The following is a 27911-nucleotide window of genomic DNA, read 5'->3' on the forward strand; positions in this document are numbered from 1 at the left end:
CTTTTCTAATGCATGCTAGGTATCGATCACATTAAACTCTTCCCTCTTCTCTCTACTCGCGCTCTCACCTCCCTCGTTTCTCCTCACGCTCTCACCTCCCTCTGCCCATGCTCATCAGGTGCTCGCGCGATCACTAAAGCCTTCAACCCCTAAAACCCTAACACTGATTTCAACCTCAAAATTACTCAACAACAGTACAAATAAGGAGGAGGAAGACGAATCAACAGCCTAGGGCTCCCTCCCCACGCGTCAATGGAGGACCCGGAAGGGACCCTTAGCTTCGACTTCGAGGGCGGTCTTGATGCTGTCGCTCCTCTCGGCGTTGTAGCGGGATCTGCGTCTTTCTTGCCCTCCGAAACTACCCCTGCTCCGAGCACCGCGACCGCCGGCAATATTGGGTCTGCAGCCTCTGACGCAGCGGCCACCGGAGGGAACATTGCTGGTCGGAGGAGCTTTCGGCAGACGGTGTGTCGGCACTGGCTCCGCAGCCTTTGCATGAAGGGGGACGCCTGTGGCTTTCTCCATCAGTACGATAAGGCTCGGATGCCGGTCTGCCGGTTCTTCCGCCTCTACGGGGAGTGCCGGGAGCAGGATTGCGTGTATAAGCACACCAACGAGGACATAAAGGAGTGCAACATGTATGCTTCTCTGTTTCATTTACCTTTGATTCGTGTGAAATCTAGTGTGTTTTTGCGTTTCTTATGTTTTAGTATGGTTGGTTTGTTGAAGAGGTTGTTTGCTTTCTGGTCCTTGGTTTTTATGATGTCGATCTATTTATGCTTCCCTTGTTGTTTTTTTGTTGAATTACTGATGATTCGATGTTTTTGAACTTTTTTACTTCAAAACAATTGCAATAGTTTGAAAAAAACTGTGCATTTCTAGTCCCAACATGCTTGGGTACCAAAATTTTCCACCCTTGATGTTATGCTTTATTGAAGGTTGGGATTACTCTGCAAAAATTGGTAGCCCTTACACTGCATGGTTTGGGGTAGCTTTTAGGAGTTGGTGAGGGATCTTTTTTGTTGTTGGTTAATAAAATCACATTTTGCTGACTTAAGTGCTGAAGTGTCCCATTTCTTGATATGTAGGACGGCATATGAGCTGCTTTTCAACAAATCTATTGATTCACTAGTATTTTAGAATCATCTAGAAGTTAATTGCTACTACATTGTGTTGTCCATAACTAAATTCATATGATTAGCTCATTGGTGAAGATTACCAGAAAGAATATAATGTGTTTGTTAAGGCACACCAGGAGGGGATAAGTAAATTGGGCGTGCTATTTTTCACGCTCTAGAATTTTCTTTTAAACTTCTTTACAACTCAAATCACAAAAAATTCAAAGTGGAAGCTATAATAATATAAATGCATAAGGTAATTGGTGTGTTACTCAACTTTAATTACATGCACTTGTGGTCAACTAAGTTGATCTTATAAATGTTACAATAATATTAATTGATGATGTTGAATGATTGATTAAGCTAGTACTTAGTGATTTATCTATAGGTGCAATTATATTAGATGAATAAATTATGCTAGCTTATATGTTTAAATTTATAGAAATTCAAGATCCACAAAACAAAGGTATGAGGTGATGTAATAAAGCTATGATTAATATATAGAAATTGATTTGTTAAGTGTAATGATTAAGTTTACGTACTACTTTAACATTAATTAAGTAGATCACCGTATTAATATAAGACCATGAATTTGCAATGCAAATAAATTTTGACTATATAGCGAAATGAATGCATACAATACGAAATTTATGTGGTCTAGCCCACCAAGTGGCCTACATTCATTCCTAAGCACCTCGACTACTTATGCAAATGTCTTATTCACAACTTGCAAGCAAATAAACCCTTACAATCTATTCCTTCAAGGGGAAGCAACCCTCACACTCTTTTCTTTTATGGGGAAGCGAAACTGAATATTTTTTTATGGGCAAGTGTGCCACCTATAAGCCAATCCCTAGTTAATCTATAGAAAATGCATTCTTTTAAAGAGATTTAACACTTCGGTGGTGACTAATGCTATCACCAACTATTACAAGGATTATGCAAGCTTGATATGAATTGACTGCAATAAAATTGCAATGAAATTATAATTATAAAACTACAAGATTGAGAAAAGTTTGTTGCTTTAAGCTTGATCTCAAGAGATTAGAAGGATGAACAATTGTAGCTTTTCTTCTCGTAACTTTTTCTTCTTGAATGAATTTGTTTATTATTCAACTAGGTCATATAACATATTAAATCACTTCTAAAAAATCCAAGGAATCCAACTAAATAAAAATTAAACCCGAATTATGATATAATTACATGAACTTTTAAATATATCATATAAGCTAAAAAAAATTATAATTCTTACGTAGGAATAGAAATATGTTAATGATGTGAAACTAACATGCGTAGGAGCTCATTAAGAAAATTAAAAGTGATTGACAATGGAATTACAATTAAGAGCTTATTGAAATAACAAGTAAATTCATTAAAGAACCTTAGTCTTTGACTTGCTTAGGCGAAGGAGTACAAATAGATTAACCAAAACTCATAGGTAACCAAAGATAGTAGCAATACCAAAAGCTATTAATCAACAATCCGCAAATTAATAATGAGAGTTTTCACCTTGGGGATTAATCACTCAACTATACTAGGCTTAGCGGGAGATGATCTTCAACACACTTAACGATGCCATGAGGAGGGCCGCAACACCGATGGTCTTGAGCCACGGAAAGGTTGGCGGTGGTGGAGGAATCACGGACGGATAGCCGAGGACGGTCCACGAATAGTCTTCGAATTGCTCGTCGATGACGTCGATGAGCGTGGGAAGAATGCGATTTAAGTAGTCTTCAACCGTGTCGTCGGATCCGAACCCGACGTCAAAGAAAGGAGATCGGGTGATATGGATGTCACCGTAGATATCAAACACCAATCCACTATCGATCTCCGAATCCGCCATGCATGCTTGGCGTTGTTGAGAGAACACCAAAGAGAGGAGGGGAGGTGGCGGGATCTCCAAGGGGAGAGGGTGAGGCCGGCGGGTGCAAGGGAGGAAGGGCTTCCAAGGGGCGGCGGCAACTAGGGTTGGGAAGAGATTTTCTTGTGGTGGAGGAGAAGGACGATGGAGGTGAATACGAAGGAGAAGATAAAAAACCTAACCACGAGCCGCGGACTCTTCCAACGACTGGTGGGCCTTGCGATTTGCTCCCCTTGAGCTCTCTCCCTTCTCAAGCCCTCATGCAAGAAGAAGAAGTAGAAACACAAATTTTTTTCATTCAAATCTTCATTAGCTATTACAAGAGACAAGACCCATATATATATGTCTCAAGTATACATGAAGAAATAAAGACTAAATTGCCCTCAGGGCCCCAACATGACTCAACTCATCATAAGGGTACAAAAGGAATACATAAAATAAAATGCAAAATAACTAAAAATATAAGCTCTGAATCGTGGCCGTCGATCTGCGATGCTTCCGGCGATACACCTGTTTGAACCTTGGATCGATGTCCTCATCAGTTAATAACATATTATAAAAGTTTTATACATCAATAAACAACAAAACATCATGCCTTTATACCTACGTGGGGTCGGCTACATGAATCATTTTTCTCCATTGTGTCTTGTTAATAGTCAAATTCTCATTTAAATCCAATTAAAAAAGGTCATTTCTAATATTTTCTAACCAAGTCTTTTTTATGTCTATCTCTATCTTTCTTAATATTGGCTGTGGACCTCCGAAAGAGCACCGTGCTAATGGGTCAATTGGAATGGAAGATTGGATCGTGCATACGACTAACCATTGGGGATAGAGGCTCTCGTCAACATACCCCGATGGGTAATAATATACACGACCTAATCACGGGTTTCCCTCACCCGATACAACAGTTCGAATGGGGTTTAGTAGATGTGAGGCCAAGTTTCTCACGGGTGTAAGCCCCCGTGGTTAATTACATCCCAGGCCGGAGCCCGAAAAAACTCTCGATTAAGGATCATACATTATCCCTTCCCAAAGTGGAATTGACACAGGGGTATAAACTAAGAAGTCCTACTCAAAAAGAAGAAAATGTTCCAAAAATCTCAGTCAACATGCGTGGCTCATACCAGCATTCGGAGGCTCTAGAGTACTATAGAAGAAACTGGAGAAAGTAAAATCAATCATTCAATCACATGCGTGAGAGAAGAGATAGAAGTGGCGTCATCCTGTGACGCAGATAAGTAGGATTTATAGTCCCTGAAAGGAAGGAATCTACCTACTATTTAAGGCATACTACGAGACCGAATGTAATAGCCTTGAATCCTAAATCTAGATTGGGTTTAGTGTTCTACATAACACTAAGACCCGTGTCCTAGCTAATGCAGTGCAAAATCTGGATTTACCCCGACCTGGATTGGGGAGCCAGCTAACCACCTAATCGCTTTAAAACCATGTTATTAAGTCAGTTATGAAAGATGGGTAGGTGGTGCAGTTATTTGGAAATAAGACCGACATCTAGAGAGTTTTCTAATTTGTCCTGAACTTATGTGGGGTGAGTGCCCCTAACTAATGCAATTAAATTTTAATTAATTGGTTACTAATGCAATGCATGCTAGTTGAAAGGTCTCAAATCATGAATGCTATAGATTTTAAAAACAGGCTTATAGAAAATAAATTTTTAGAAAAGACTGGGTCTCCCTTAGTCCGGCATTTCATCCTCATAGGCCAGATTATCCGGACTCTACCCGCAGGTAGGGAGATGTCTTATAACATGGAAAGAAAGATGCAGTAATATGCATGCGACCTCGGAAGGTTCCGGCAATTCCCTAGGTTCGTTAAGTTTTTAGATTATTTAAAGCTTAAACATTAAATTTTGGTTATGAGTAGAAAAATGTTTATAGTCCTTAGAGAGCCTAACGAAAGTACAGGCGAAAATAAAATCGGCATACAAGAAAGAAACCTAGAAAAACAGGTAATTTCTACTGCGCAATCAGGTAAACACATCAATATAAATCCAACAAATCAAATAAATGTCCATAGGCAAACTGCCCTAATTACAACCCAGATATGCGGAAAGTAAAGTGGCCGGGCACATCTATCAACAACCCAGATTTCTAAGCCTATGACAGACGCAAATGACTTTGAGTGGGATATTGGTCTTCAGGTCTTCTTTGGATCACTTCTCCTTGGACTCCTTGGATCTCCCTCCTTGGACTCCTTGGATTTCTCCTCATTGGACTCCTTCGATCCGTCGTGGCTTGAATATCCAAACGAAGAGACAATTCCCTCTGGTAGGGGGTATTGCCTTTTCTCTTTGGATACCTAAAGCCATCCAGCTCGATCTTCCAAATAGAAGAAAACTCTCCCCTATGAGGATGCCTTATTCTTTTGGAACTCGAGTTGGATAATGATATCCCAACTCAAAGACCATTTTCACAACTCTTTATAAATATTACATCAATTGGAAATAGAAAATTCTAGACTCCCTACATGATTATCCTAATAAAATCCCAAGCAGTTATATATAAAAAAAGATAAAATACATCCCATTGAAGCTGTGCAAAATCATGCTCTTAATTATGAGGGCTAAGTAGTCCACCTGTAGCACTTGTAGCACCTGTAGCATATATAATTATTTTTTTTATTTAGCCCTCATTTATTTAGGGGGCTGAGCAAGCACCTATATGAGACAATATTAGAAATCATAACAGTGCCCCCCTTTTATTAGCTTGAGCATGACCACCTGCACGGAAGAATAGTATATATATATATATATATGACGCTCCTAACCTAGGGGTAGATTTAGCGCTCATCACATCATTCGCAGTGCAGTAAAAATAAGCAAACACAACAATTCAATTTCATACAGCATGCAGTGAAAACTACGGAAAGCTTCGCACACAGCAAAAAAGGAAATAAATACCGGCCTAGCCTAAGTCTAGAAGTGGTGCCATAGCAAACAATTCTGTGTGTGTATGGCTGGTGTGGCTTGGATAGATCATAATTTGGGTAGTTAGTTAAAATTGCCTACAGTTCAGGTTTGTTATAGGTCAGAAAAGGAAATTTTAATTAAAGTTTAAATATTAATGAATTAGGATCTATTTTAGTTAATTTAGTTTGTTGATCAATTTTATAATCTTAAGGTAGTGATATTTGAAGTTCAAGTTATACTAGTCAATTTTGGAAAGTCCCGGGTCCTCCTAGGAACTAGGTTGAGGGGGTCCAAAAGGTCACTATGGGAAATAGGCTAGGTCTGTTTCTCCTAATATTTTAGGAAAATACTAGACCCTAAGATAGCCAAGTAGTATACTAAAATTTGAGTTTTTTAGGCAAATATATGAATTTTCTAAGTTTCGGGCCCTAGACTATATGTTGGGGTTGACAAAAAAATTGACTTTCTAATTTAGGCTAGTTTTTGGAATTCTAATATTTTTAATGAATACTAGACCCTAATAGAAGTCTAATGCAAGTGAGTTTACCTAATTTGAATTTTTTTACAATTAATTATGAATTTTCTAAGTTCAGGGTATTTATGGAATTATCTAAAATATCTAATTAGGGGCTGATTTGATAGTTTTGATCCAAATCAGCTCCAAACAGATTGGAATCACTCCCAAATGTCAGGGATGACCTGAGCAAGTGATCCTAAGTGTTTGAGAAAAATTTGGAATTTTTAATAATTTTTAATAATTTATTAGTGCCAAAAAGATAATTTCCACCTAAAGTCAAATTAAGGGTCAACCTAAAGTCAAACTAGGGAGCCTTATTTATCTAAGGTTGGGGATCAGATTCTGGTCAGTTCAATCTATTATGGGTAATTTTCTGACCTAAAATGAATTTATTATAATTTTTATAAGGTCTCCGGGCCCTATTTAACATGTTAATTAGGGTTGGTTAATTAAGCGGTCTAACAAGCCCTAAAAATTCCTAGAAAATTCTGGGATGTTTAAGATGTCTCTAAGTTTAAATGTTGAGGTTTTCAAGTCAATTAGTGATCTACCCTAGCTCCTAGAAAATTTCTAAGTTCGCTAGACGGGTCCTTAATTTTTGTTGTTAAGGTATCACTACGTTGTAGGAGTTTAAAGTGAAGTTTTGTCTAACCCTCAAGGTAATAATGCATAAGAAACATACGAAAACAGTAAACACACCATGTCCTTAGATATAAGAGAGCCTAAGCTAAGTGCTCGTGGTGCAACCTACACATGCAATCTACGACAAAAGAAAAATAAGTACGACTAATAAAGGGATTAGTGAATGATTGGTGCTAAACCATCTCCTAATCCACTCCCCCTTGATTGCTCTTCACATATAGAATCCATGTCTAAAATTTCATGCAAGTGAATCTCCCGAAATTATGATTTAAAGTATATGTAGTTTTAAATTAATTCAAAATACTTATAGCTAAATAGATTTTAGGAAAATAGATAATTAAAAATAAATCAATTTATAATAAATAGATATATGGGAGACCCATTGACCACTCAATCGAGGCTTCAAAACGATTTGAAAATAATTTGTAATTTCAAAATAATTATTCTAATAATTTTATAAACAATATTAAAATACCCAAATAATCAAATACAAACAGAAATCTGCCAGGACAGTCAAAACCAGCTTTTGAAAGTAATTTTAAAATAAAATTCACATTTTTCTGAAAAGAACAAGAGGTCGCACGCCGAAATCCGATTTAAAATGAAAAAGATATGATTTTTCGAAGTTTAAATACAATGAAAGGCTATTTTTTAAATAGTTTGAAAGATAATTATTTAAATAATTATTAAATAATATTAACTTAAAAATAATTACAATAATATTTAATTATAAAAAAAATACTTTTTTATATTTAAGTAAATATAATAATAATAATAATAGTAATAATATACAAATAATGAAAACAGTAACAAAAGTATTAAAATAATAATTACTATTAGTATTATAATTAAAGAAATAATAATATAATAAAACATAATAAAAATAATATTTTTAAAATAGTGTTTTGCTGTTTTTAAAATAATTATAAATATAATTATTATTTTTGAATAAAAATAATTTTAAATTAAAGATGATAAAAATCCGAGCAATTTGATATATTATATGTATTTTTTGGATAAAAAATGATTTTTTAGGATAAAAAAATGATTTTTTTATGATTTTTTAAAGTTTTTTGATTTAAAATACACTTAAAAAACTAATTAAAATCAAATCGGTGACTGTCAGAAGACGTGGCAGCCTCAGATTGGTAGTTTCAAACCGCGGCCAATCATTGGCAATGATTGCGCCGCCGCGCAATCGTTGCTAATGATTGTGGCGGCGTGGGACCCACGCGCATCTCACTTAAATGAGTCAGCAAAACCCTTAACTGTTGGATCTTCCGCCAATCTGAATGGACGACCATGATTCAGCCGGACAGGAAACCATCTATCTGGGAGGAATTCTGCAGCAGGACAGATCGCTGAATGACAGGATCAGAGCCCTCGATCTGCAGATCAACGACCAAGATTTCACCTAGTTCAAATAGACTAAACCGAAACTATATAATAGTATTTCGCTTCGTTCTCTTAAATGACTCAACGAAATTTCACGAAATTTTAAACATAAGCTCTACACATGTGCAGAAATCTTGGGGTAGTGTTTGTTTGACTTAAAAACAGCTTTTCAGAAAGCTATTTTACCCTATGTATAGTGACATATTCTAAGGATTTTTGAGAGATCTAACTCGTAGGCTTCCCACGAACAATTCTCCTCTTGAAACCACGATCGAACGAGCTCCTGATTAGACGGATCGAAGCTTTGAACGTCCTAGGCCTCGGGTTCGCCGGGATCTCGCCGCCGCCGGCTTGACCTCGTCGGGTTTGAGTAGGGGAAGGTGGGGAAACTCTCTAAGGATGCTCACACGAAGTCTCAGAGCGTTCTGAGGCTTGGTGCAAGAGAATTTGGAAAAAGATCCCTCAAACGATCTAATTTTTGCTATTTAAACGGCATAATCCTTAGATCTGCGGCTAGGATTGAATCTCCAGTGATTTAGGAGGGAAATCCCTCAGATTAGGCCGTGGTTTCAATTTTAAATTGATTAGAGGATTTAAATGCAATTGATGGGGTGTTAATGGGCCTTAATAAGTCATAATTTAACTTATTAATGGCTTGGTTTGACCAAGTCAATGTTTGACCTGGTCAGACCAGTCACTTAAGCCAAAGAGGAGGTGGGTTGGGCCCATGAGGCTTTGAAATGGACTCAAAATTAAATTAGGCCCATTGAGTCAACCTGGGTTGACCTGGTCAACCAGGTTGACCCAAGGCCTGAGCCCGGGCTCAACAGACTCAGATCGACCCATTGAACTGAGTGGGAGAGGTCTTAGGTCCTGGCTTGGTCAATTTGACAAAGTCAACCCCTCGGTCCAAGAGATTTGGCCAAAATCGAGGTCAACATTGGCCAAATCTAATACATCTACTCTCCTAACTGGGTCATCGGAAGGCCGCCGTTTTACATGACTAAAACATCTAGGGTGACTCTCCCTAATATTATTTATCATTGGAGCTACTCCAACATTTTCACGCATATGCTCGTTTCGTATACTATCTCTAAGAGTAAATCCACTCATCCACCTGAGCATCCTCATCTCAACAACACTTAACTTAATATTATGCTTCTCTTTTAATGGTCAATATTCTGCGCCATAAAGCATTGCAGGTCTCACCATCATCTTATAAAATTTTCCCTTAAGTTTCAGTGGTACTTTTCTGTCACACAACAAACCCGAAGCATTCCTCCACTTCAACCATCCAACTTGAATTCTACTAATAATATCTCATATATTTCACCATCACTTTGAAAAATAGACCCAAGATATTTAAAATGAGTACACTTATTAATGACTTTTTGCTCAAAGTCACAAACCCCCCACTAGATTTATTACTACAAAAACTACACTCAATGTATTCGGTTTTAGATCTACTTAAACGAAAACCTTTAGACTCTAAGGTTGACCTTCATAATTTAAGTTTAACTCAACTCCCTCTCAAGTCTTATCAACAAGAAGAATATCATCAACAAAAAGCATACACCAGTATACATCCTCTTGCAAATGTTTAGTAAGAACATCCATAACTAAAGCAAAAAGATGAGGGCTTAAGGCTAATCCTTGATGTAATCCAACTGAAATAGGAAAATTGTTGAATACACTTATTATAAAAGTTTTATGTCAAAACAAATTCTAAATCTATTTAAAAATTAATAAGATAATAGCTAACTATTTCAAATAGTAAAGTAAATGTAGTGTAGACTAGTTTAGTTCATTTTTGAGGTAAACTAAAGTTGCATAGTTTTGAGCGAGAACTGTTTACATTGCAAGCAAGCTAGCTTGACCGTCGCCACCTACCGCTGGCCACCACCGCCTCCACCCATTGGCCACCACCGCCACCACCCGTCAACCACCACCTTCCGCCGCCGCAGCCACGCATAGTTGCCACCCATCGCAGTCCACCACCATTACTGCATTTGCTATTGGTCGCCACTAGTCACCATCGGCCGCCACCGTTACTCGCCACTGACCTCTACCATCTTTGAACTTTACACTACATTTGATTAATTTTCAATAGTTAACTCTAGGACCAAATTGAACGCTTATTAATAGTCTAGGGACCATTTTGAGCATTTTCTCTATTATGAAAGTATAGACATAGGGAGAATTCATTAATTACCACTCTCACATTTGTGTGCAGTGTGATTGAAGCTGTGTTAGAATTAAAAAAAAAATACTTTTTTGACCGAATACAACTTCATCATGCAGCACAAGTAAAAATAATAATAATAAATAATGCAGCTCAAGTAGCAGTAAATTATTACCCATCTGAATCTATAGTGTAAGCTTCATTTTTATGGTCGTAACAGTATGGAATCTGACGGATAATAGGGCTTACTAATGGGCCACATGATTAAGTTAAATTTTGAATTTCTTCTTTGTTAAGGGTCATTTTAAGCTTTCAATTATGTGGAAGGCTTTTTTTTTGGTTTGCAATATGTTTACTCGCAACTTCACCGATCCTCTGGTTCATATGGTGCAGGTATAAATTTGGATTCTGCCCAAATGGCCCAGATTGTCGTTATAGACATGCGAAACTACCTGGTCCTCCTCCTCCTGTTGAAGAAGTTTTTCAGAAGATTCAGCAGCTATTCAATTATGGTTCGTCGAGCAGATTTTTTCAGCACCGAAATAGTGGGTATAATCAACAGATGGAGAAGTCTCAACTTCTTCAAGGCTCTGCTGTAACTAACCAATCTGCAGAACCCAAAGCTCCTGGTTCAGTCGAACCACTTGTTTCACAGCAACAACCCCAAGATCAACAATCTCAACAACAACAAGAACCCCCACAACAACAGCGGCATCCACATCAATTACAACAACAAAACTATAGTGAAAATCAGGTGCAGAGCATCACCAATGGCTTGCCTAACCAATCTAATAGAACGGCATCACCCCTTCCTCCAGGACAGTCTAGGTGTGTTTGGAATTTCTAGAGTATCCCAGGTTTTGTAAAAGCTTATTACGACATTTGTTTTGGCGACCTATATCTTCAAGGATCGACTTGTACTTGGGGAAGATTTGTTATTCTTATAAGAAATTTTTCTTGCCATTGCATATACATTTTTTAAGTGTAGATCTATTCTGTCAATCTAACTCGCATGTTTACTTTTCATCTGTGCTTTTAATTATAGTGTATGTAGGTTTGAGTGTTCTGTTCTTTGCCAAACCGATAATGCCACTGACATCAATCTATTCCAGAAATATTTGTACCAGTTCAGGATTGATTTTTTCTTTTGGGATGGGTCTGTATTTAAGTGAATTTGGCTTAATTTTATTTCTATATGACCTAAACTAATTTTTGGTGGTAGTTGTTAATTTGGTATAAAGCCTTGTATTATGCTTTCTTTGGTAGATGTCTTGTAACTTTTATGTATCCATCTATATTACTTGAGTATAAGATTTAAGCTTAACTTTTGATACTGTTTTTGGATCAGTTTGAGTGAACCAAACCCCAGAGCTGACCCCAGAGCTGAGAACTAGCCTGAATAACTTGTTCCAATAAACTTGGAATAGGAGCCTACGTAATGCTGTTATAGAATCTGATTAATTAACCAGATCAGTTCAGGTTCCACAGGTTTTTCCTTTCTTGCAGAAAAAATTATACCCCTCTCTCCATTGTAATAGTACATGGAGGATTTGTAAGGCCATTGGTTGAGAATCTCATGGCCATAGGATCCTTAGGCATTCTAAGACACGAGTTAACGAATAATGTTTACATTTATTTTGTTTGCGTTTTGGGCTGGCGCTTGCATCAGAGGCCTTGATGGAATCCAGCTTTATTTTTTCTCGGTTTCTCATGATGTAGGCCATTGGCATCTTTTAACTTAACTAACTTGTTGGTTCTCTTAGTGGCATTTTTTGAGTGCTTCATACAACCTTCAATTAAGAGTTATTTCAAGCAAAATTTTTTTTCTTCCTGTTTTGGAAGTTCATTTCGATGGATTTTTGGGGCGTTGCAATGTGTTTCTAAGAAACCCTTTTCGTTTTCAAATGTGGAAAACTAGGTACTTTATTGTTAAAAGTTGCAATCGTGAAAACTTGGAAATTTCTGTTCAGCAAGGTGTTTGGGCAACCCAAAGGAGTAATGAAGCTAAACTTAATGAAGCATTTGAGTCCACAGAGAACGTTATTTTGATATTCTCAATCAACCGGACTCGGCATTTCCAGGTAGGCATGGTGATGGGATACTGTACCTTAAACACCCCACATATCATTGGGTTCATTAATGAATTTGGAATCAAGTGCAAAAGATTTGATATTTTATTGGACATTCAAATGTCAGAGCAATTCTTAGGTTCAACGTTTAATTCATGTTTTTTGATTTAAAAGGGTTGTGCAAAGATGACTTCTAAAATTGGTGGATTTATTGGTGGAGGCAATTGGAAATATGCACATGGAACAGCTCACTATGGTCGGAACTTCTCGGTCAAATGGCTGAAGGTATAATATCCAATCTACCTTAATTTTGAATCTTTGGAATTGCATCTCTTTCTTCTAAAATATTATGCAACATTTTCTTCAATATATTAATTGGAAGTCTATGAGGTTTGGAGTTCTTTGCCGATAGGTCCATGGGTTTATTGTTTTCATTTTTCTCCTAGGGGTCTCAAGCTCATGTTCGATCTTTAAATCTAGGTCCTTGAGTTTAATTTCCAGCATCAGTTGAGTTCTGAATGGGTCACTGTACTACCGTATTACTGATTTCTTCAGTCATATATTACCTCACCTGACTGCCACACTAACATTGTAATATTTTTCTAACAAAAAAACCTAGGACACAGTCAGTCTTGCTCAATTGATTATAAATCTTAATGATCTTGTGATGCTGCTGTCATAGATGAAGGCAATCATCCATTGAAATAAATAAGTGATATCCAAATCTCCATAGTATCCATTTTTGACCTCCATATATATTCCACAGTTGATTCGAGTGAGTGTGATGATAATGACGATTGATTGATGTGATGTCGTGTGTAGCGAGATTTAAATGCCTGAATGGCAGTTAAAATTATTCAAACATTGTTTGTTCACGAAATAGACTAACCTGATGAGTTTGAAATATCAAAATTACCAAGAAAGATGTTGCGTAAATGATAGACTACGATGGACTACGCACGCGATGTTGCATAAATTCACTCCAACGTTGTTCGTTCATAAAACATATTGCATTGACATAGCATCAAAAATGTGTGCGCATATACACAAGAAACATATTGCGTAGAAATGCAGACATAATGCATGGGTTATTGTGTGAGCCTAAGCACATTATTTGGCCTAGGGGTGTCAAAATTTGTCCTGACTTGAAACTCGAGCCGAACCCGACCCAGAAAATTTCGATTCGGGTCAATCCGTTTGCCATACGAGTCGGGTTCAAGTTTGAGATTCTTACCCATTTTTAAAATTGGGCCAGGTTCGGGTTGACCTGGAAACGTGAAGGTGACCCAAATCAACCCTTGCTCTCCCGCATATGAGCCTGTACACCCGGACCCACACCTGAGGCAAATCGTTTCACATTGCTCTCTCGCGCTTGCTAACGCTCGTAGGCCACGCTCGCTTCGCCCTCAAGCGCCTGATACTGTGCACCCGGACTTGTGCCCATGCCGCATTCGCCTGCACCGCACTCACCCTCCTGCTCCTGCACTGCTCTCATGCTGAGCTCGTCCTCGTTGCATTGACCCTCCCGTGCTTGCGTTCGCACCCCATACACCGCTTTTGCTCCCTTCACAGACTACTGTGTATTTTGGGTTAGCGGGTCGGGTTGGGTCAACTCAGTAACCCGTGTGGGTCGGGTCTGGGTCAGACATTTTGACCTGTTTACAAAATTGGGTCGGGTTTGAGTCAACCAATTTGGACCCGGGTTAATTCCGGGTTCGACCCGAACTTGACCCAAATACCCATTTTGACACCCCTAATTTGCCTGTTTGCGAGGTGACAACACACGAATCAAGATACACAAGGAATGGTGAATTGTACGAATGGTTGATTCACATCTATTTTGTCTCTTTGGGTTTTATTTCATTAAAAAGATGTATATTAATCAATGTGTGTGTGTGTATATATATATCTGCCTTTCTCTCTGCACCCTCTCTCCTCTTTCTCTCTAGAAAGAGAAAAAAAACAAGAAAGAAGAAAAAAGTTATAAAAATGAAGGAAACCCAAAATAAAGGGAGAAAAATTTATAGAAAATGAGAGAAATTATGTTCTCACCCTTGTCATCCCGTCGTCGGCACCTTGCACACAAAGTTATGAACTCACAAACTCAAAAAAAAAAAAAACCTAAAAACCATTGGCAATCCGCGCGGTGTTATGAGTGGAACCCATACACACTTTTTTAACTTGATTGGGAAAACTCGTACACGACACTTATGATGCTTGTGATGCAACAAGTAGGCGCTTTACACACTTTTATTAGCACGGGGGAGAAATTTTAAGTGCCTGTGTGCGTTTTTCTTGAAGCGGCTAGGAAATATTGCGAGTTACATGAAGACCCATATATATGATTTTTTTGGCATGATGGGATAGAAGACTCTGTCCTTGGTGTCTCACGACAACACCCATATACATACTTTTCTTGGCATGATGGGTCGGTCTAACACTCTCGATAATGTCCTCCTACATGCGGAAGATGCATGAAGGTTGCCAAAATTTGTATATACAGAGGATTGAGTAGGTACGCAAGGACCCATGTCTTTTTTGACTTGATGAGATAGAATACCTTGGCTTCGGTATCTCACGACATCGTTTATACACGGCTTTTTTGCATGGTGGGACTATCTAGCACTCCTGATGATGCTTGTCAGACATTGGGAGACTGTCGAAATTTGTATTGACATGGGACGAAGCAAGTATACAAAGACCCGCACATAAGAGTGTAAACGAGTCAAGTCGAGTATCTGCCTAATCAAGCTAAGCTTATTTAGTTGTTATTGAGCTCGAGCTCGTTTACCAAGCTCGAGGTCAACTCGTTAAAAATTCGTAGACTCGAGCTCTACTCGATTGCTCGAGCTCGTTTATAAAGCTTAAGTTCAACTCAATTGTTAAGATCTATTGACTGTAGTGACCTTAGCACCCTAAATGAAAATAAAGATTTCTGTTTTTATCGGCGTATTAGTTAACCGAAGTTAAAGAGGCTTTAAAGAAAATAAAGGGTGAAAAAGCTGTTGGACCTGATGATATTTCCAATAGAGGTGTAAAAATGCTTAGGAGAAGAAGGAATTTCTTGGCTTACTAAACTTTTTAATACTGTTTTGAAGACTAAAAAGATGCCAGATGAGTGAAGAATGGGTGTGTTAATTCATATCTTTAAGAATAAAGGTGATGCACAAAATTGTGCAAATTATAGAGGAATTAAGTTAATGTGTCATACTTTAAAACTATGAGAGCGAGTTATGGAGCATCGGTTGCGGCATGATACTAATGTTTCTCAAAATCAATTTGGATTCATGCCGGGTAGGTCGATTATGGAAGCCATACATTTATTAAGCAGTTTGATGGAGAAATTTAAAGAAAATAAAGAGGATCTACATATGATATTTATTGATTTAGAATAAGCATATGATAAAGTTCAAAGAGAAGTGCTATGTAGAGTTCTTGAAATGAAAGGAGTTAATACCACTTATATTCAAATAATTAAAGATATGTATACAGGAGCTATTACTTGTGTTCAAACACAAGGTGGTTTGACCAAGTATTTCCCTATTTTGGTTGGGTTACATCAAGGATCATCCTTAAGCTCATATCTTTTTGCTTTAGTCATGGATGTTCTCACTAGACTTTTGTAAGAGGATGTACCTTGGTATATGTTTTTTGCTGATGATATTCTTATTCTTGATAAGACTAGAGAGGAAGTTAAGGTAAAAATTGAATTATGGAGGTCAACCTTAGAGTCTAAAGGTTTTCGCTTGAGTAGATCTAAAACGGAATAGATGGAGTGTAATTTTAGTAGTAATAGACCTAGTGAGGGGATTGTGATTTTGGGATATTAAGTCATTAATAAGAGTACACATTTTATATAGATTTGATCTATTGTTCAGAGTGATGGTGAAATAGATGGAGATATTATCAGCAGAATTCAAGTTGGATGGTTGAAGTGGAGGAATGCATCAGGCTTATTGTGGGATAAAAAAGTACCCCTCAAACTTAAGGGAAAATTCTATAAGATAGTGTTGAGGCCTGCAATGCTTTTTGGTGCTGAATGTTGGCCATTAAAAGAGAAGCATAATAGTAAGTTAAGTGTGGTAGAGATGAGGATGCTCATGTGAATGAGTGGTTTTACCCTTAGAGATATGATACGAAATGACCATATACGTGAAAATGTTGGAGTAGCTCCAGTAGAAGATAAGATTAGAGAGAGTCTGATGAGGACAGTCAGAGATTTCGAAATGTGTATTGTCGACGTCGTCGTGGATCGACGACTACGATTCATAGCCTGTATTTTTTATGTATTTTATGTTGTATGTTTTATTTTGCATTTGAGTTTTTCCATTTTACTCCTATGGGAGTTGAATCTATGTTGTAGCCCGAGGGCGCTTTAGTCTTTTCTGTTTTCTTTCATTTGGGCCTATTTATAAGCCTCTTGCATTGTATTTGATGATGATTATCGAATGAAATTTCATGTTCTTTGTTTAATCTCTAAGTGAGTTCATGAGAGAGACCCGAGGCGGGTTGAGAGCAAGACCCGTCAACCGTCGGAGGATTCCAAGGTTCGCGGCCCCGATCTTTTCTTCTTCCCTTACATACACTTCATCTCCTAACCAATCACCCGCCGGCCATCCCTAACCAAATCCCCTTTCCTTCATCCCAAAACCCGAGCCCCACCCCATCCTGCCAGCCTTCTTGGCCGCCCAACCCGTCGACCAACAGACTAGCCGCCGGCCTCCCCTCCTCCACCATCCCTTTCCCAAATTCAATCGCCGGCCCCCTCCCCATTATTTTAAAAATTTGAAATTCAAATTGAGTTTCAAAAAGTTTCCAAATGTGCCAAAAGTCAAATTAGGAAAGTTTCAAATGAGATTCAATTTAATTTTAAATTAAATTGGATTTGAATTCCTCATCCCTAATTTGCTAAGATAAATTAGGAAACCCTTAACTCCCTCCCCAACCTCCTCTCCCTCTTTTTATGTCGCCGACCCTAGAGGGGGCTCTACTTTTGGTTTTTCCTCTTAATCCCCCAACCCAATTTGGAGTTTGAATTCAAATTCAAATTCTTTCCCTCCGATTTCACTTAATCTGAAATTAATTTCAGATTTCTCATAATTACTCATAACCCTAACCTAGACCTAGCCGCCCCCTCCCTCCCTTCTCCACTTACTCTTACCCGAGATCCCACCCGCCTTCCTCCTACTCCTCTTGGCCACCTCTCCTAGGTGGCGGCTCCACCTCTACTCCCCCATTACACACCAAGTCCATTCATGATCATGAATGGCGGATCCGGATGTTGATCACGGGCTTATTCTCAATTCTCAAGGGGAGATTTACGTCATCCGGTCACCATTCTTTGATCTCGGATTCGGATCCGAGAGCACCGTCAAGGAATACATTGATCGTATCCTCCCCCACTTGGCGGACGTCTTCGACGAACAAAGACTTATTGAAGAGTGGAAGATCACCCGTTCCTCCAACTCCGGCTCCTTCCTCGGCGACTAGCCCCCTTGGCATCATGTGTCTATTAGTGGCATCCCTAAGCTTGCTTGCCACCTTCTTCTACTAAGCCGATCATTATCAAGAGTGTAAGTGAGGGATCCCAAGGGGAATGATCTAAATTTTAAACTGTGAATTTTGTTACGTGCCATTTGCTCTACTCATTTATTTGATGATGTAATTTTGCGAGTTTTCTATTAATCTCTATTGTAATAACTTGTCATTACTTAGTCATTCCGTGGAATTTCCTAAGATCTAACTTGAATACGCATCCGTTTATGTTTAGCCGAGCAACATTCACATTTTATTAATTTCGTATAAGCAATTCTTGTTTCATCTTCATTATATTACATCAGAGTCGCCTTAGATGGTTTGGTCACATAAAACGATGGCCTTCGAATGACCCAATTAGGATAGTAGAGGTATTAGATTTGACTTATGTTAAGAGAGGTAGAGGCAGACCTAAAAAGACTTGGTTAGAAAATATTAAAAATAATATTTCTTTATTAGATTTAAACAAGAATTTGACTTTTAATAGGTCATAATGAAGAAAAAGGATTCATGTAGACGACCTCACGTAGTGGGATAAAGGCTTGATGTTGTTGTTGTTGTAGAATTAATTTTAAATTATTAAAATATATTATATAATGCTAATTTAAAATAATTATTAAATACATTTTAATTTAATTGTGTGGCTCAAAGAGCTTTCGAGCCGAGTTAAGCTTGAGCTCGAGCTCGAGCTCGTTCAAGTATAGGCTCAAGCTCGTTGCTTGATAAGCTTAATCAGGGGCAGACCCAACCTTAATCTTCAGGGGGGCAAACTTATAAGTAACTGTTGGTGTTGCCTCAAATTTGGCTCGACCCTTTGCTACAAAAAATGGGTCAATAGCGACAAAAAAAAGAGACAAAAAGAAAATGGTCGCTAAAGATGATTAATTATTCAATTTCTACAAATTGTATGTTGAAGTTGCCTTGAATTTTGCTCGACCCCTATTTGTTCATGTCCTTGATCGTCGCATGCTTCGCAGATATGTCACGGGTTCAAGGGGGCAGTGCCTCTTGGTGGGGTTCGACCTAAAAAATTTTGGTTGTAAGGATATTTTTGGAATTCAAATTAATAAATAAAATGATTAATTCTCTTTACTATTTCTCTTTGTATTTGGTTCATCATTTCCTAACAATAACACATCTACACAATGTATTTAATTATGCTATGGGGCAATTGCCTAAAAGACCATAATATTTTAAAACTTTTAGGAAGGCAATTGCCTAAAAACCCTTTGTAATAATGACTAAAAAATAGATGAAGAGGGACAAATTACCAAAAAAATCATATAGTAACAATTTTTTTAATTTTTTTAGGGAGAGAAATTGCCCCACCCTCCCCCCGCGCGGGCTTAAGGGGTATCCACCCATGATCTCAATGCTCGTATAAATGATCAAAATTTGAACATTTAAAATATTGCACGCATTTAATGATAAATACCCATTAAGTGATAAAATAAGAATATATTTATATATATTTTAAATCTCGTACACGTTAAAAATGCAATTTTTAAGATTTAGTCATGATGTCTTAAGAAGTGTATAGCCACCTCGAGAAGTGTATAGTCACCTCGACAAGTATGTTATACTTGTCGCCTTGAGAAGCATGCCACACACTTCAAGAAGCGTGTCACTGACTTAAGGAGCATGTTACTGCTTTGAAAAGTGTGCTATCGACTCGAGAAGCATGTCTCCACATGAGTAAGGGTGTTATCATTTTGAGGAGTGTGTATCCATTTCAAGAAGCATGTCATTAGATTGAGAAGTACGTAGCTGCCTCAAAGAGCATGCAATTTTTTCAAAAAGCATGCTATTATTCAAAAAATATGAAAATTCAAGAAATAATGTATATTGAAAGGCATGCAAACGCACTATGCATATGCACCGAAATGCATGCAATTGCATGTGTAGTCATATGAATGAGTGCACAAGTATATTGAAGAGTGTGAGAATGCACCGTGCAAATTCGCGGATGAGCACTTGCATACTCCCTCATCATCATGTGGTATAAAATTTGGCTATCATGCGAGGTAGATTTTTTGAAATTCTTATAGTGGTTAGAATGGTATAGAATACGAAGTGTATAAAATTCCACTACTTGTGGTATCAACTAGGCATCGTAGGAAATTGATTTTGTGATTTTCAGTCGCCAACTCTAGTCCTGGAATTCCATGCACCTTGATATTCATTCCTTAGCTGATGGCTAAATCCATGACTATCAAGGGCCTTGTGTTTGCTTTGGAGTTTACACAGATTGAGACTTAACTTCGAACACTTAGTAGGATAATTACATCAAGCTCCTCCTTTCTATCCATTAGGGCTAAATTAGTTATCCTTGAGCTGATCAGAATATTATGCCTTTTCCAGCCCCAACAACAACAGCAAAGAAAAAAAAAAAAGCGCTATACTTCTTGGGCGAATGGTTTATCGCCTTGAACTTCACTCAAGAAGTGCTTGCTATATTGTTGTTATGTATGACTTTGAAAGACTGTTAATTATACAACTCCCTAAGCTTAAATTGAACTGAGTTTAGATTATGTGCACTTGGAAATCTAAGGTACGTTTGAGAAAGAGAGCACGTGCTTCAAAACACGACTTAACAGCTTGTACTTCAGAGCTCGATTTATGGCTTGACACGTCATCTTGTCTCATTTTGTAGTGCACCAGATTAAGTTATTCTCTACTCTGGTTGACGAAGAGTTGAGGAGATAAATATTAATTAATGTCCAATTTTTTGACTTTTTTATCCCTATTTGCTGCAAGTTGAATTTGATTAATTACGTTTAATGCCCTTTTTTTTGGCATTGTGAGTTTTTTCAATGGTATTTAACATCAGGTTTTCAGTTTTTGAAAATGACCTCCTGGCCCTTTTTTCAGCTGTGTGAATTGTCTTTCAATAAGACCCATCATTTGAGGAATCCCTACAATGAAAACCTACCAGTGAAGGTATGATGCTCTAGATGACTTCATTATTATAATGGGAGCTTTGTTGATGCAGTTGCTTGGTTTCTTCTTTTAACTTTTCAGTAGAAGGTTCTAGAAACGCAGCATTGTAAAATTGGATATAAATATCCATCATGAGATTGTTTTTCGAAATTTAACATTTTATAAATCCTTGGATGCTTTGAGTTTAAATCCATCTTCAGGCGTTTATGTATGTTGTCACTGCCCATTTGAGTTCATTCCTCATTCATCTCGCGGTTTACTTTACAATCTGCATATGTACAGTTAATACAGGCAGGAAGATAACATATATATTTATTATAGACTTTATAGTTGGTTTTTGTTATCCACATAACTAGAAATTAAATTTTCATCAGTTAGTTTTTTTTTTTTTTTTTTTTTTTTTTTTTTGCTATAAGGAATTGTTAAAAGATCAAGGAATATGTTTGAGTAATAATTGTTGTTAACATCATCATTAGCTTTTTCCCAACTATTTGGGAATGGCTTTATGATTCTTCATTCTACAGTGTTAATTCAGTTGTACATATATTGACAGATAATTAGTGCAGTGGGCATTTGTGATCATTTTTCTATTTGTATAATGTGACATTTGGGTGTGCCAGTAGTCACCAATTAAACAAAGCTTAAGGACAATATAAATTCCACCATAATTTATAGAAGGCAGTAACAAATTCTGAAATTACCTTCACATGCTAAAGAACACCACCCTCAATTTTATCACATATTTCCAATAATTTCTCAGTTAAAGCAGATTGTGCATTGTTTGTCTGATGTCTGCCATTGCTTTTATGCCCTATTGGCATGCATGTCCAACTTGAAAGCAGTGCGCAAAACAATTAACCCCACTTTTTTAGAGATTCACAACAAGCTTGATACAGATACAATAATATTGTGTTGACATACTCTCTCATCATCATGATCATTATTATTAGTAGTCTTATCCCAACTCTTTAGGTTTGGCTTTATGAATACTCTTTTTTTTTGGGTTCAACATAATGTGGCCCATGATGTTAACTAATCTTTGTAAATCATTTTGAACATGGTATGGTCGACCCTTTCTCCTCCTTAATGTCCCTGCATTGATTTTATCTATCTATATATTGGGCGAATTTCACTATCATTTATTATGCACGTTGAAACCATCTAATTTTATTTTCAACTACTTTTATCTTCAATAGATATTTATTTAACCCTTCCTCTAACATAATCATTTCTTAATTTATCTTTTTTAATTTTTCCATACATTCATCTTAATATTCTCATTTCTTGTTGCGGTCAACTTAGCTATCAATGATTTTCTTACTAGCCATTATTCAAATTCATGTAATATTGCTAAACTAATTGCAGTTTTTTAAAATTTACCTTAACTCTCCATAATCTCATCTTATTAATAATATGGTCAAGCACATATCCATTTTGACCATATAGTATGAACTCAATAAGTTTTATTTCATTTATATCTAAAACTCTTTTGCATAAGAAATCCAATATACTTATATCTATCACACCTATATATCACTTTATCTTTTAATGTTATTAATTTACAATTGTTAATATATCCTCTAACATTGAAATAGTCATGTTTTTTTTATTAATTCTTAATATTATCTTCTAAACATTTTTTTTCCATTTTTTAAGTTCTTACTTATTTCAACAGATATCTTACCGATTACTACTATGCCTTTCACAAAAGCATATACCAAAGCACTTTTGAATATTTTTTTGTTAGCATCTCCAAAATCAAAGTAAAAGATGTGGACTCATTTTACTTGTTGTAAACTTGTCATAATTGAAAATTCTTTGTTCTCCCTAAAGCTACTTTTAATGCTAATTTGTACTCCATTATATCTATTTAATAACTTCAATATATCTTTGCCTTGCACCTTTTTTTTAAAGCTTCCCAAATTAATTCTCATGGTACATGATTGTTGACCAATGACCCCTCCTCACGCATGATTTGCTCCCAAGCAACACAACCATTCACTCTCCAAACGGACACAACCTTTCGTTTCTTATATATGCATGCAAGAACCATTTTCTTTCCCTCTCGTTTTCTCAATATCGCACGCCGAAACATTAACTATACATGCAATTCTTTGTGTGGTGGTTTTATCCAATGTCCTTGTAGATACCCCCAATGTGTGGGCGACGTAGGGGGGTTGTCGGAATGCTGATTGATTTAACTTAATAAATAAGCACTATAGGGAACTTAAAACTAAGCAAAATGCTACCAATATGCAATAAATGTGTAAAATTAAATACCTAATATGCAATATGGTGATAAGAGAATAAAATGTGAACATTGAACGAAAATACAGGGTTCATAGGGAGTATATAATGAATTTGGTTGCTTGCCACCAAATATGCAATATCCACATGCAAGTGAACAGAAGGCAGGCTTTAATCTAAAAATTGGAATAATGCATATTGTTAAATGACACATTTTACACAAAAAATAAAAATTTAGGTATTTTAAATCTTGCATGCTCTAAAATGGAGTTTCCAAATTCGAGCACGCAACCTTAGGATGTTAGTTATCGTATAGAAAAGTGTGACCATACATCAAGACCTATGATGCACCGACACTTCTCCTCAAAGAGGCGTGCAGTGTACGACACCGTACCCCACACGACACTCATCCGACACGTGTCGGACACGCCGAAAACGTGTCCGATTAAAAAATATTAAATTAAAATTGACACGCGTGTATTTTATGAATTTTTTTTTAAATATAATTTCTTGTATTTGACAGTATTTAAACTAAATTTCTTATTTCATATCCACAACACCAAATCAACGTCTGCACTTAATACCCAATCATCGAATATTCTCATGTTCAGTGTCCGACACTGTATCCAACGCGACACTCGTCCGGCACTCCTCCGACACGTGTCGGACACGTCGAAAACATGTCCGATTAAAAAATATTAAATAAAAATTGGACACGCGTATCTTAAATATTTTATAAAGTTTTTTAAATATAATTTCTTGTATTTGGCGGCATTTAAACTAAATTTCTTATTTCATATCTACAACACCAAATCAACATCCGTACTTAATATCCAATCATCGAATATTCTCATGTTCATTTATTTTTGGCAATGAAGGTATTTTCATCTCCTCTCTCGGTGACTGATAAACGGCATCGACGCCTAACTCTTGACATCCTAATACTAATCATTTTAAGCACATATTTTAGTTAAATGACTTATTATTTTCAAATTATTTTTAAAATTATACTTATTTAATTTTTATACACTATTTTTTTCAATATAAAAGCTATAATACCATATCCGACCCGTGTCAGTGTCCTATATTTTCAATAATTGACGTGTCCCGTGTCCGTGTCGTGTCGTATCCGTGTCGTTGTGTTCGTGTCTGTGCATTTTAGATCAAGACGCTTGCAATAGCTTCTAGAAATGTGATATTACCTTAAGAAGCATGTTGTTTTCTCGTCAAGCATGCAATAATTTCAAGCAGCATATTACTGTATCAAAGCATGTCATTGCTCTGAGAAGCATGCAAGTATGTTGAAAGAGTGCAGATATGTTATGTAAATGCACTAGAAATATATGTAAGATCCTTATGCAAATTTATTGAAATACTTACAAGTGCATTATGCAAAATGCACTGAAATAAGTACAAGGGCACTGTGAAAATACACTAAAATAAGTGTAAGGATATTATGCAAATGCACTAAAATATATGCAATTACATCATGAAAGGCACTAAAAAGAAAATACGTGTATCTTGTAAACTCACTAAAAAGCATGCACACCATTCAAAAAAGAATTATAAATACCACATGTGCTATGGCAAGTGTGTTAAATGCTTGATATAACATTCCAGAATGCTATGCGGGGTTAAAAGCAAGTCAAATTAATCCTTTTTTTTAAATGAAATACATTCGCATTGCCTTTGATCTATACATCAAACTCCTAAATTTAAAATCTGAGAATGCTGTGTGAATTAAAATAAATAATTCATTTCGAGCCCGATCCTCTATTAGTATATAAATAAAGTTGACAAGTTTAATGATAAGATAAAAAGGCTCAAACACTTCGATGATAGTTGTGTTGACATAAAATATCAAGCAAAGGGGATTACTTAATTTTCAAAAATGCTCTCCAATTATGATGTTACTTATTCATGGCCTACATTTTGATAAAAGCTACAAACCTGATATTTATCAAAATTTAAAGATTTAAATTGAATTTAATCAATAGCAAGCTTAAAGAAAAATCCATATCCTTTGCTCAAGGAGGATAAATTTAGAAATAACTTCAACTCACAAAGAGCAAATATTTTGTTTAACGTATCGCTAATATTCATTTTCAAACGATCTTCTGTTAGCAAAGATGAGACATGTATCCTCTAACTGGTGGTTTTGTCGCTAAACAACACCACAGATAAATAGTTATGAATGATGCTCTTTGACTAAATGGTTTTGCCATGAAATGGTACCTCTAAATTACAATCTTGTCCATAGCTCAAATGTTTCCCAATAGCTCCAAACCTTCGAGTAATGAATCATAGAGTATACTTGATAGGGTAGAAAGTTCTCTGTTAGCTAAGGTTAATTATAATTTCTCCCCTTAGATAAACGTCCACTTCAGGTCTAATTGAACGAAGCAATCCATAGTTGTCGACAAGGATCCTGTGGTCAAGTTGGGTTGATTATGTCTTCTCAGTAAATAGAGTAGGGATCATGACAGTCGAGGACGATGGAGCCATGCGGCCTTGATCAAGCTCGTTATCGTTCCTCTCACCATCCGTTTTAAGTGTAAGGTTGTAAATTTTACACACTAAAAATTTTAATCCAAATCCTAAAATTGTTGTTAATATCGGCCTGCTTGAGTGCAACGTTCAATGATGACTTTAATTTTGAGTTTTAAAAGATTGCCTTTTGTTTGCTTTCCTGTTAATATTACGGATCTGATAACGATTTTTGTCTATAAGATTCTTTTTTGTGTTTTGATTTTTTTTTTTTTGTTTTATATGTATGTATTTTACTCTAGATGAGCCCCGCAAGGAATCTTTCTCTTCCAATAAATAAGGGGTTGTTCAATTTAGTTTTTCATTTAAGTTTATTCAATCCACTGTGTGTTATGAGATTTATGAGTTTTATGATTGTTTTGTAGACAATGATGAGGTTTTGTTCATTGCTTGGGAGCAGCTTTCAAATTTCTTGTAACTTTTATGTTTATATTTGGTTCATTTATTTTTACTTTTGTGTTGCGTTGGTATCTTGAGTCATCTTCAACTTGTTCTTTTTAAGTCTCATTCATTGTAAATATCAGCAGCCTCATGACATTTACCTTGCATAAAGCATATTTACAAGGAGTGATATGCTTTTCCCCCTTAAAAATGTTGCATGGGCTACGCATACTTGTATAAAAGAGGTGCATGATGGAGCCTCCTTACCGTGTCGAGATGACGCACCAGTCTTTAAACCATCACGCTTAAAAAGAGTGCACAAGTCTTCAATACTTGCATGAGACATATATATGAATTCCTTATAGCGTTGAAGCAATGTGAACGAGTACTTATATACAAATTTTCTCGCCGCATTGGAATAATGTGCATGTGTGCTTATATTGTGGAACAACGAGCTTTCCTTTTATATTTTTATCTTTGTACGTGCAAATAGGCATTCATGAATTTTACGGCAAGCCTAATCCACAATTACTTTCTTGCTTTAGAGAGAATGATGAGAAACACGGCATCCATGTTGTTGGTTTGGGAAGATTTTAGGAGATTGGATTTTGGATGATGATGGCTTAAGTTCATAAGAAGTAAATTACGATAATATGTTATGAGCGTATGATTTGATATATTAGCATTGATGGTCATTACAAGAGGGCTATAGTTAACATGCTTTACGACTATTTGATTTTCATTACCAAAGTCAATACCTTAATTAGAAATAGAGCCTATAATTTTGGCCTTTATCAAATTTATAGCATGCAAGGTGAGTTCCAAAATACGAGGTATTCTTTGCTGCTTGATGAAATAATCTCTAGCGCCAGGAAAATAAAATGTGAGCTTAGTTGTAGTGGTCAAAGAGGTAGGTTGGAGAAGGTGATTGTTAGGTGGAGTTCCTGGATATTTCGGGAGGCAGTTGTGTGAAGTACTCTTTAAATTTATTACAAAGAAACTATTACAGGAAAATTAATAGAATTAATAGATATTATGATTCATAGGAAGTTAAATATTTTGTGCATTCAGGAAACTAAGTGGGTTGTTGAGAAGACTAAGAAAATTGATAGTTTAGGATTTAAACTTTGGTATTCGGGCAGGAGTCGTACTAGAAATGGGATAAGTGTTATTATAAATAAGAGTTTAAAGGATAATGTTATAAAAATTAATAGGATTGGAGATAGAATTATAGCTTTAAAGATTGTTGTTGATGATAAGATTGTTAATATTATAAGTGCTTATGCTCCTCAAGTAGGCTTGAATATGAGTTCTAAATTAAATTTTTGGAATGTCTTAGAAGAATTAATATAAAAGATACCTCTTGAAAAAAGAGTTTTTATTGGAGGATATTTAAATGGACATGTTGGTAGAGAGGTAGATGATTTTAAAAGCATTCATGACTTATAAAAATGGATATAGTACAATCCAGATTGACTATTTTCTTATTAGAAAATTAAATCGTTTAGATTGCAAAGATTGTAAAGTTATTCCGAGTGAAAATTT

At 36.4% G+C, this 27911-nt stretch overlaps 1 protein-coding gene across 1 annotated transcript in view; it reads left to right on the plus strand.

Annotated features, from left to right (window-relative positions):
* Nucleotides 1–27911, plus strand: part of LOC110102526 (zinc finger CCCH domain-containing protein 45) — a 49076-nt gene continuing 21165 nt past the window's right edge. The window contains exons 1-5 of the mRNA XM_020830892.2: nucleotides 1–638; nucleotides 11041–11475; nucleotides 12566–12728; nucleotides 12891–13001; nucleotides 21123–21191. Of these exons, the coding sequence (XP_020686551.1) occupies nucleotides 253–638; nucleotides 11041–11475; nucleotides 12566–12728; nucleotides 12891–13001; nucleotides 21123–21191 (1164 nt within the window). The 5' untranslated portion in view covers nucleotides 1–252. The remainder of the gene's footprint in view (nucleotides 639–11040; nucleotides 11476–12565; nucleotides 12729–12890; nucleotides 13002–21122; nucleotides 21192–27911) is intronic.

The sequence above is a fragment of the Dendrobium catenatum genome, unplaced genomic scaffold (assembly GCF_001605985.2).
Source record: "Dendrobium catenatum unplaced genomic scaffold, ASM160598v2 fragScaff_scaffold_932, whole genome shotgun sequence".
NCBI classification, from domain to species: domain Eukaryota; kingdom Viridiplantae; phylum Streptophyta; class Magnoliopsida; order Asparagales; family Orchidaceae; genus Dendrobium; species Dendrobium catenatum.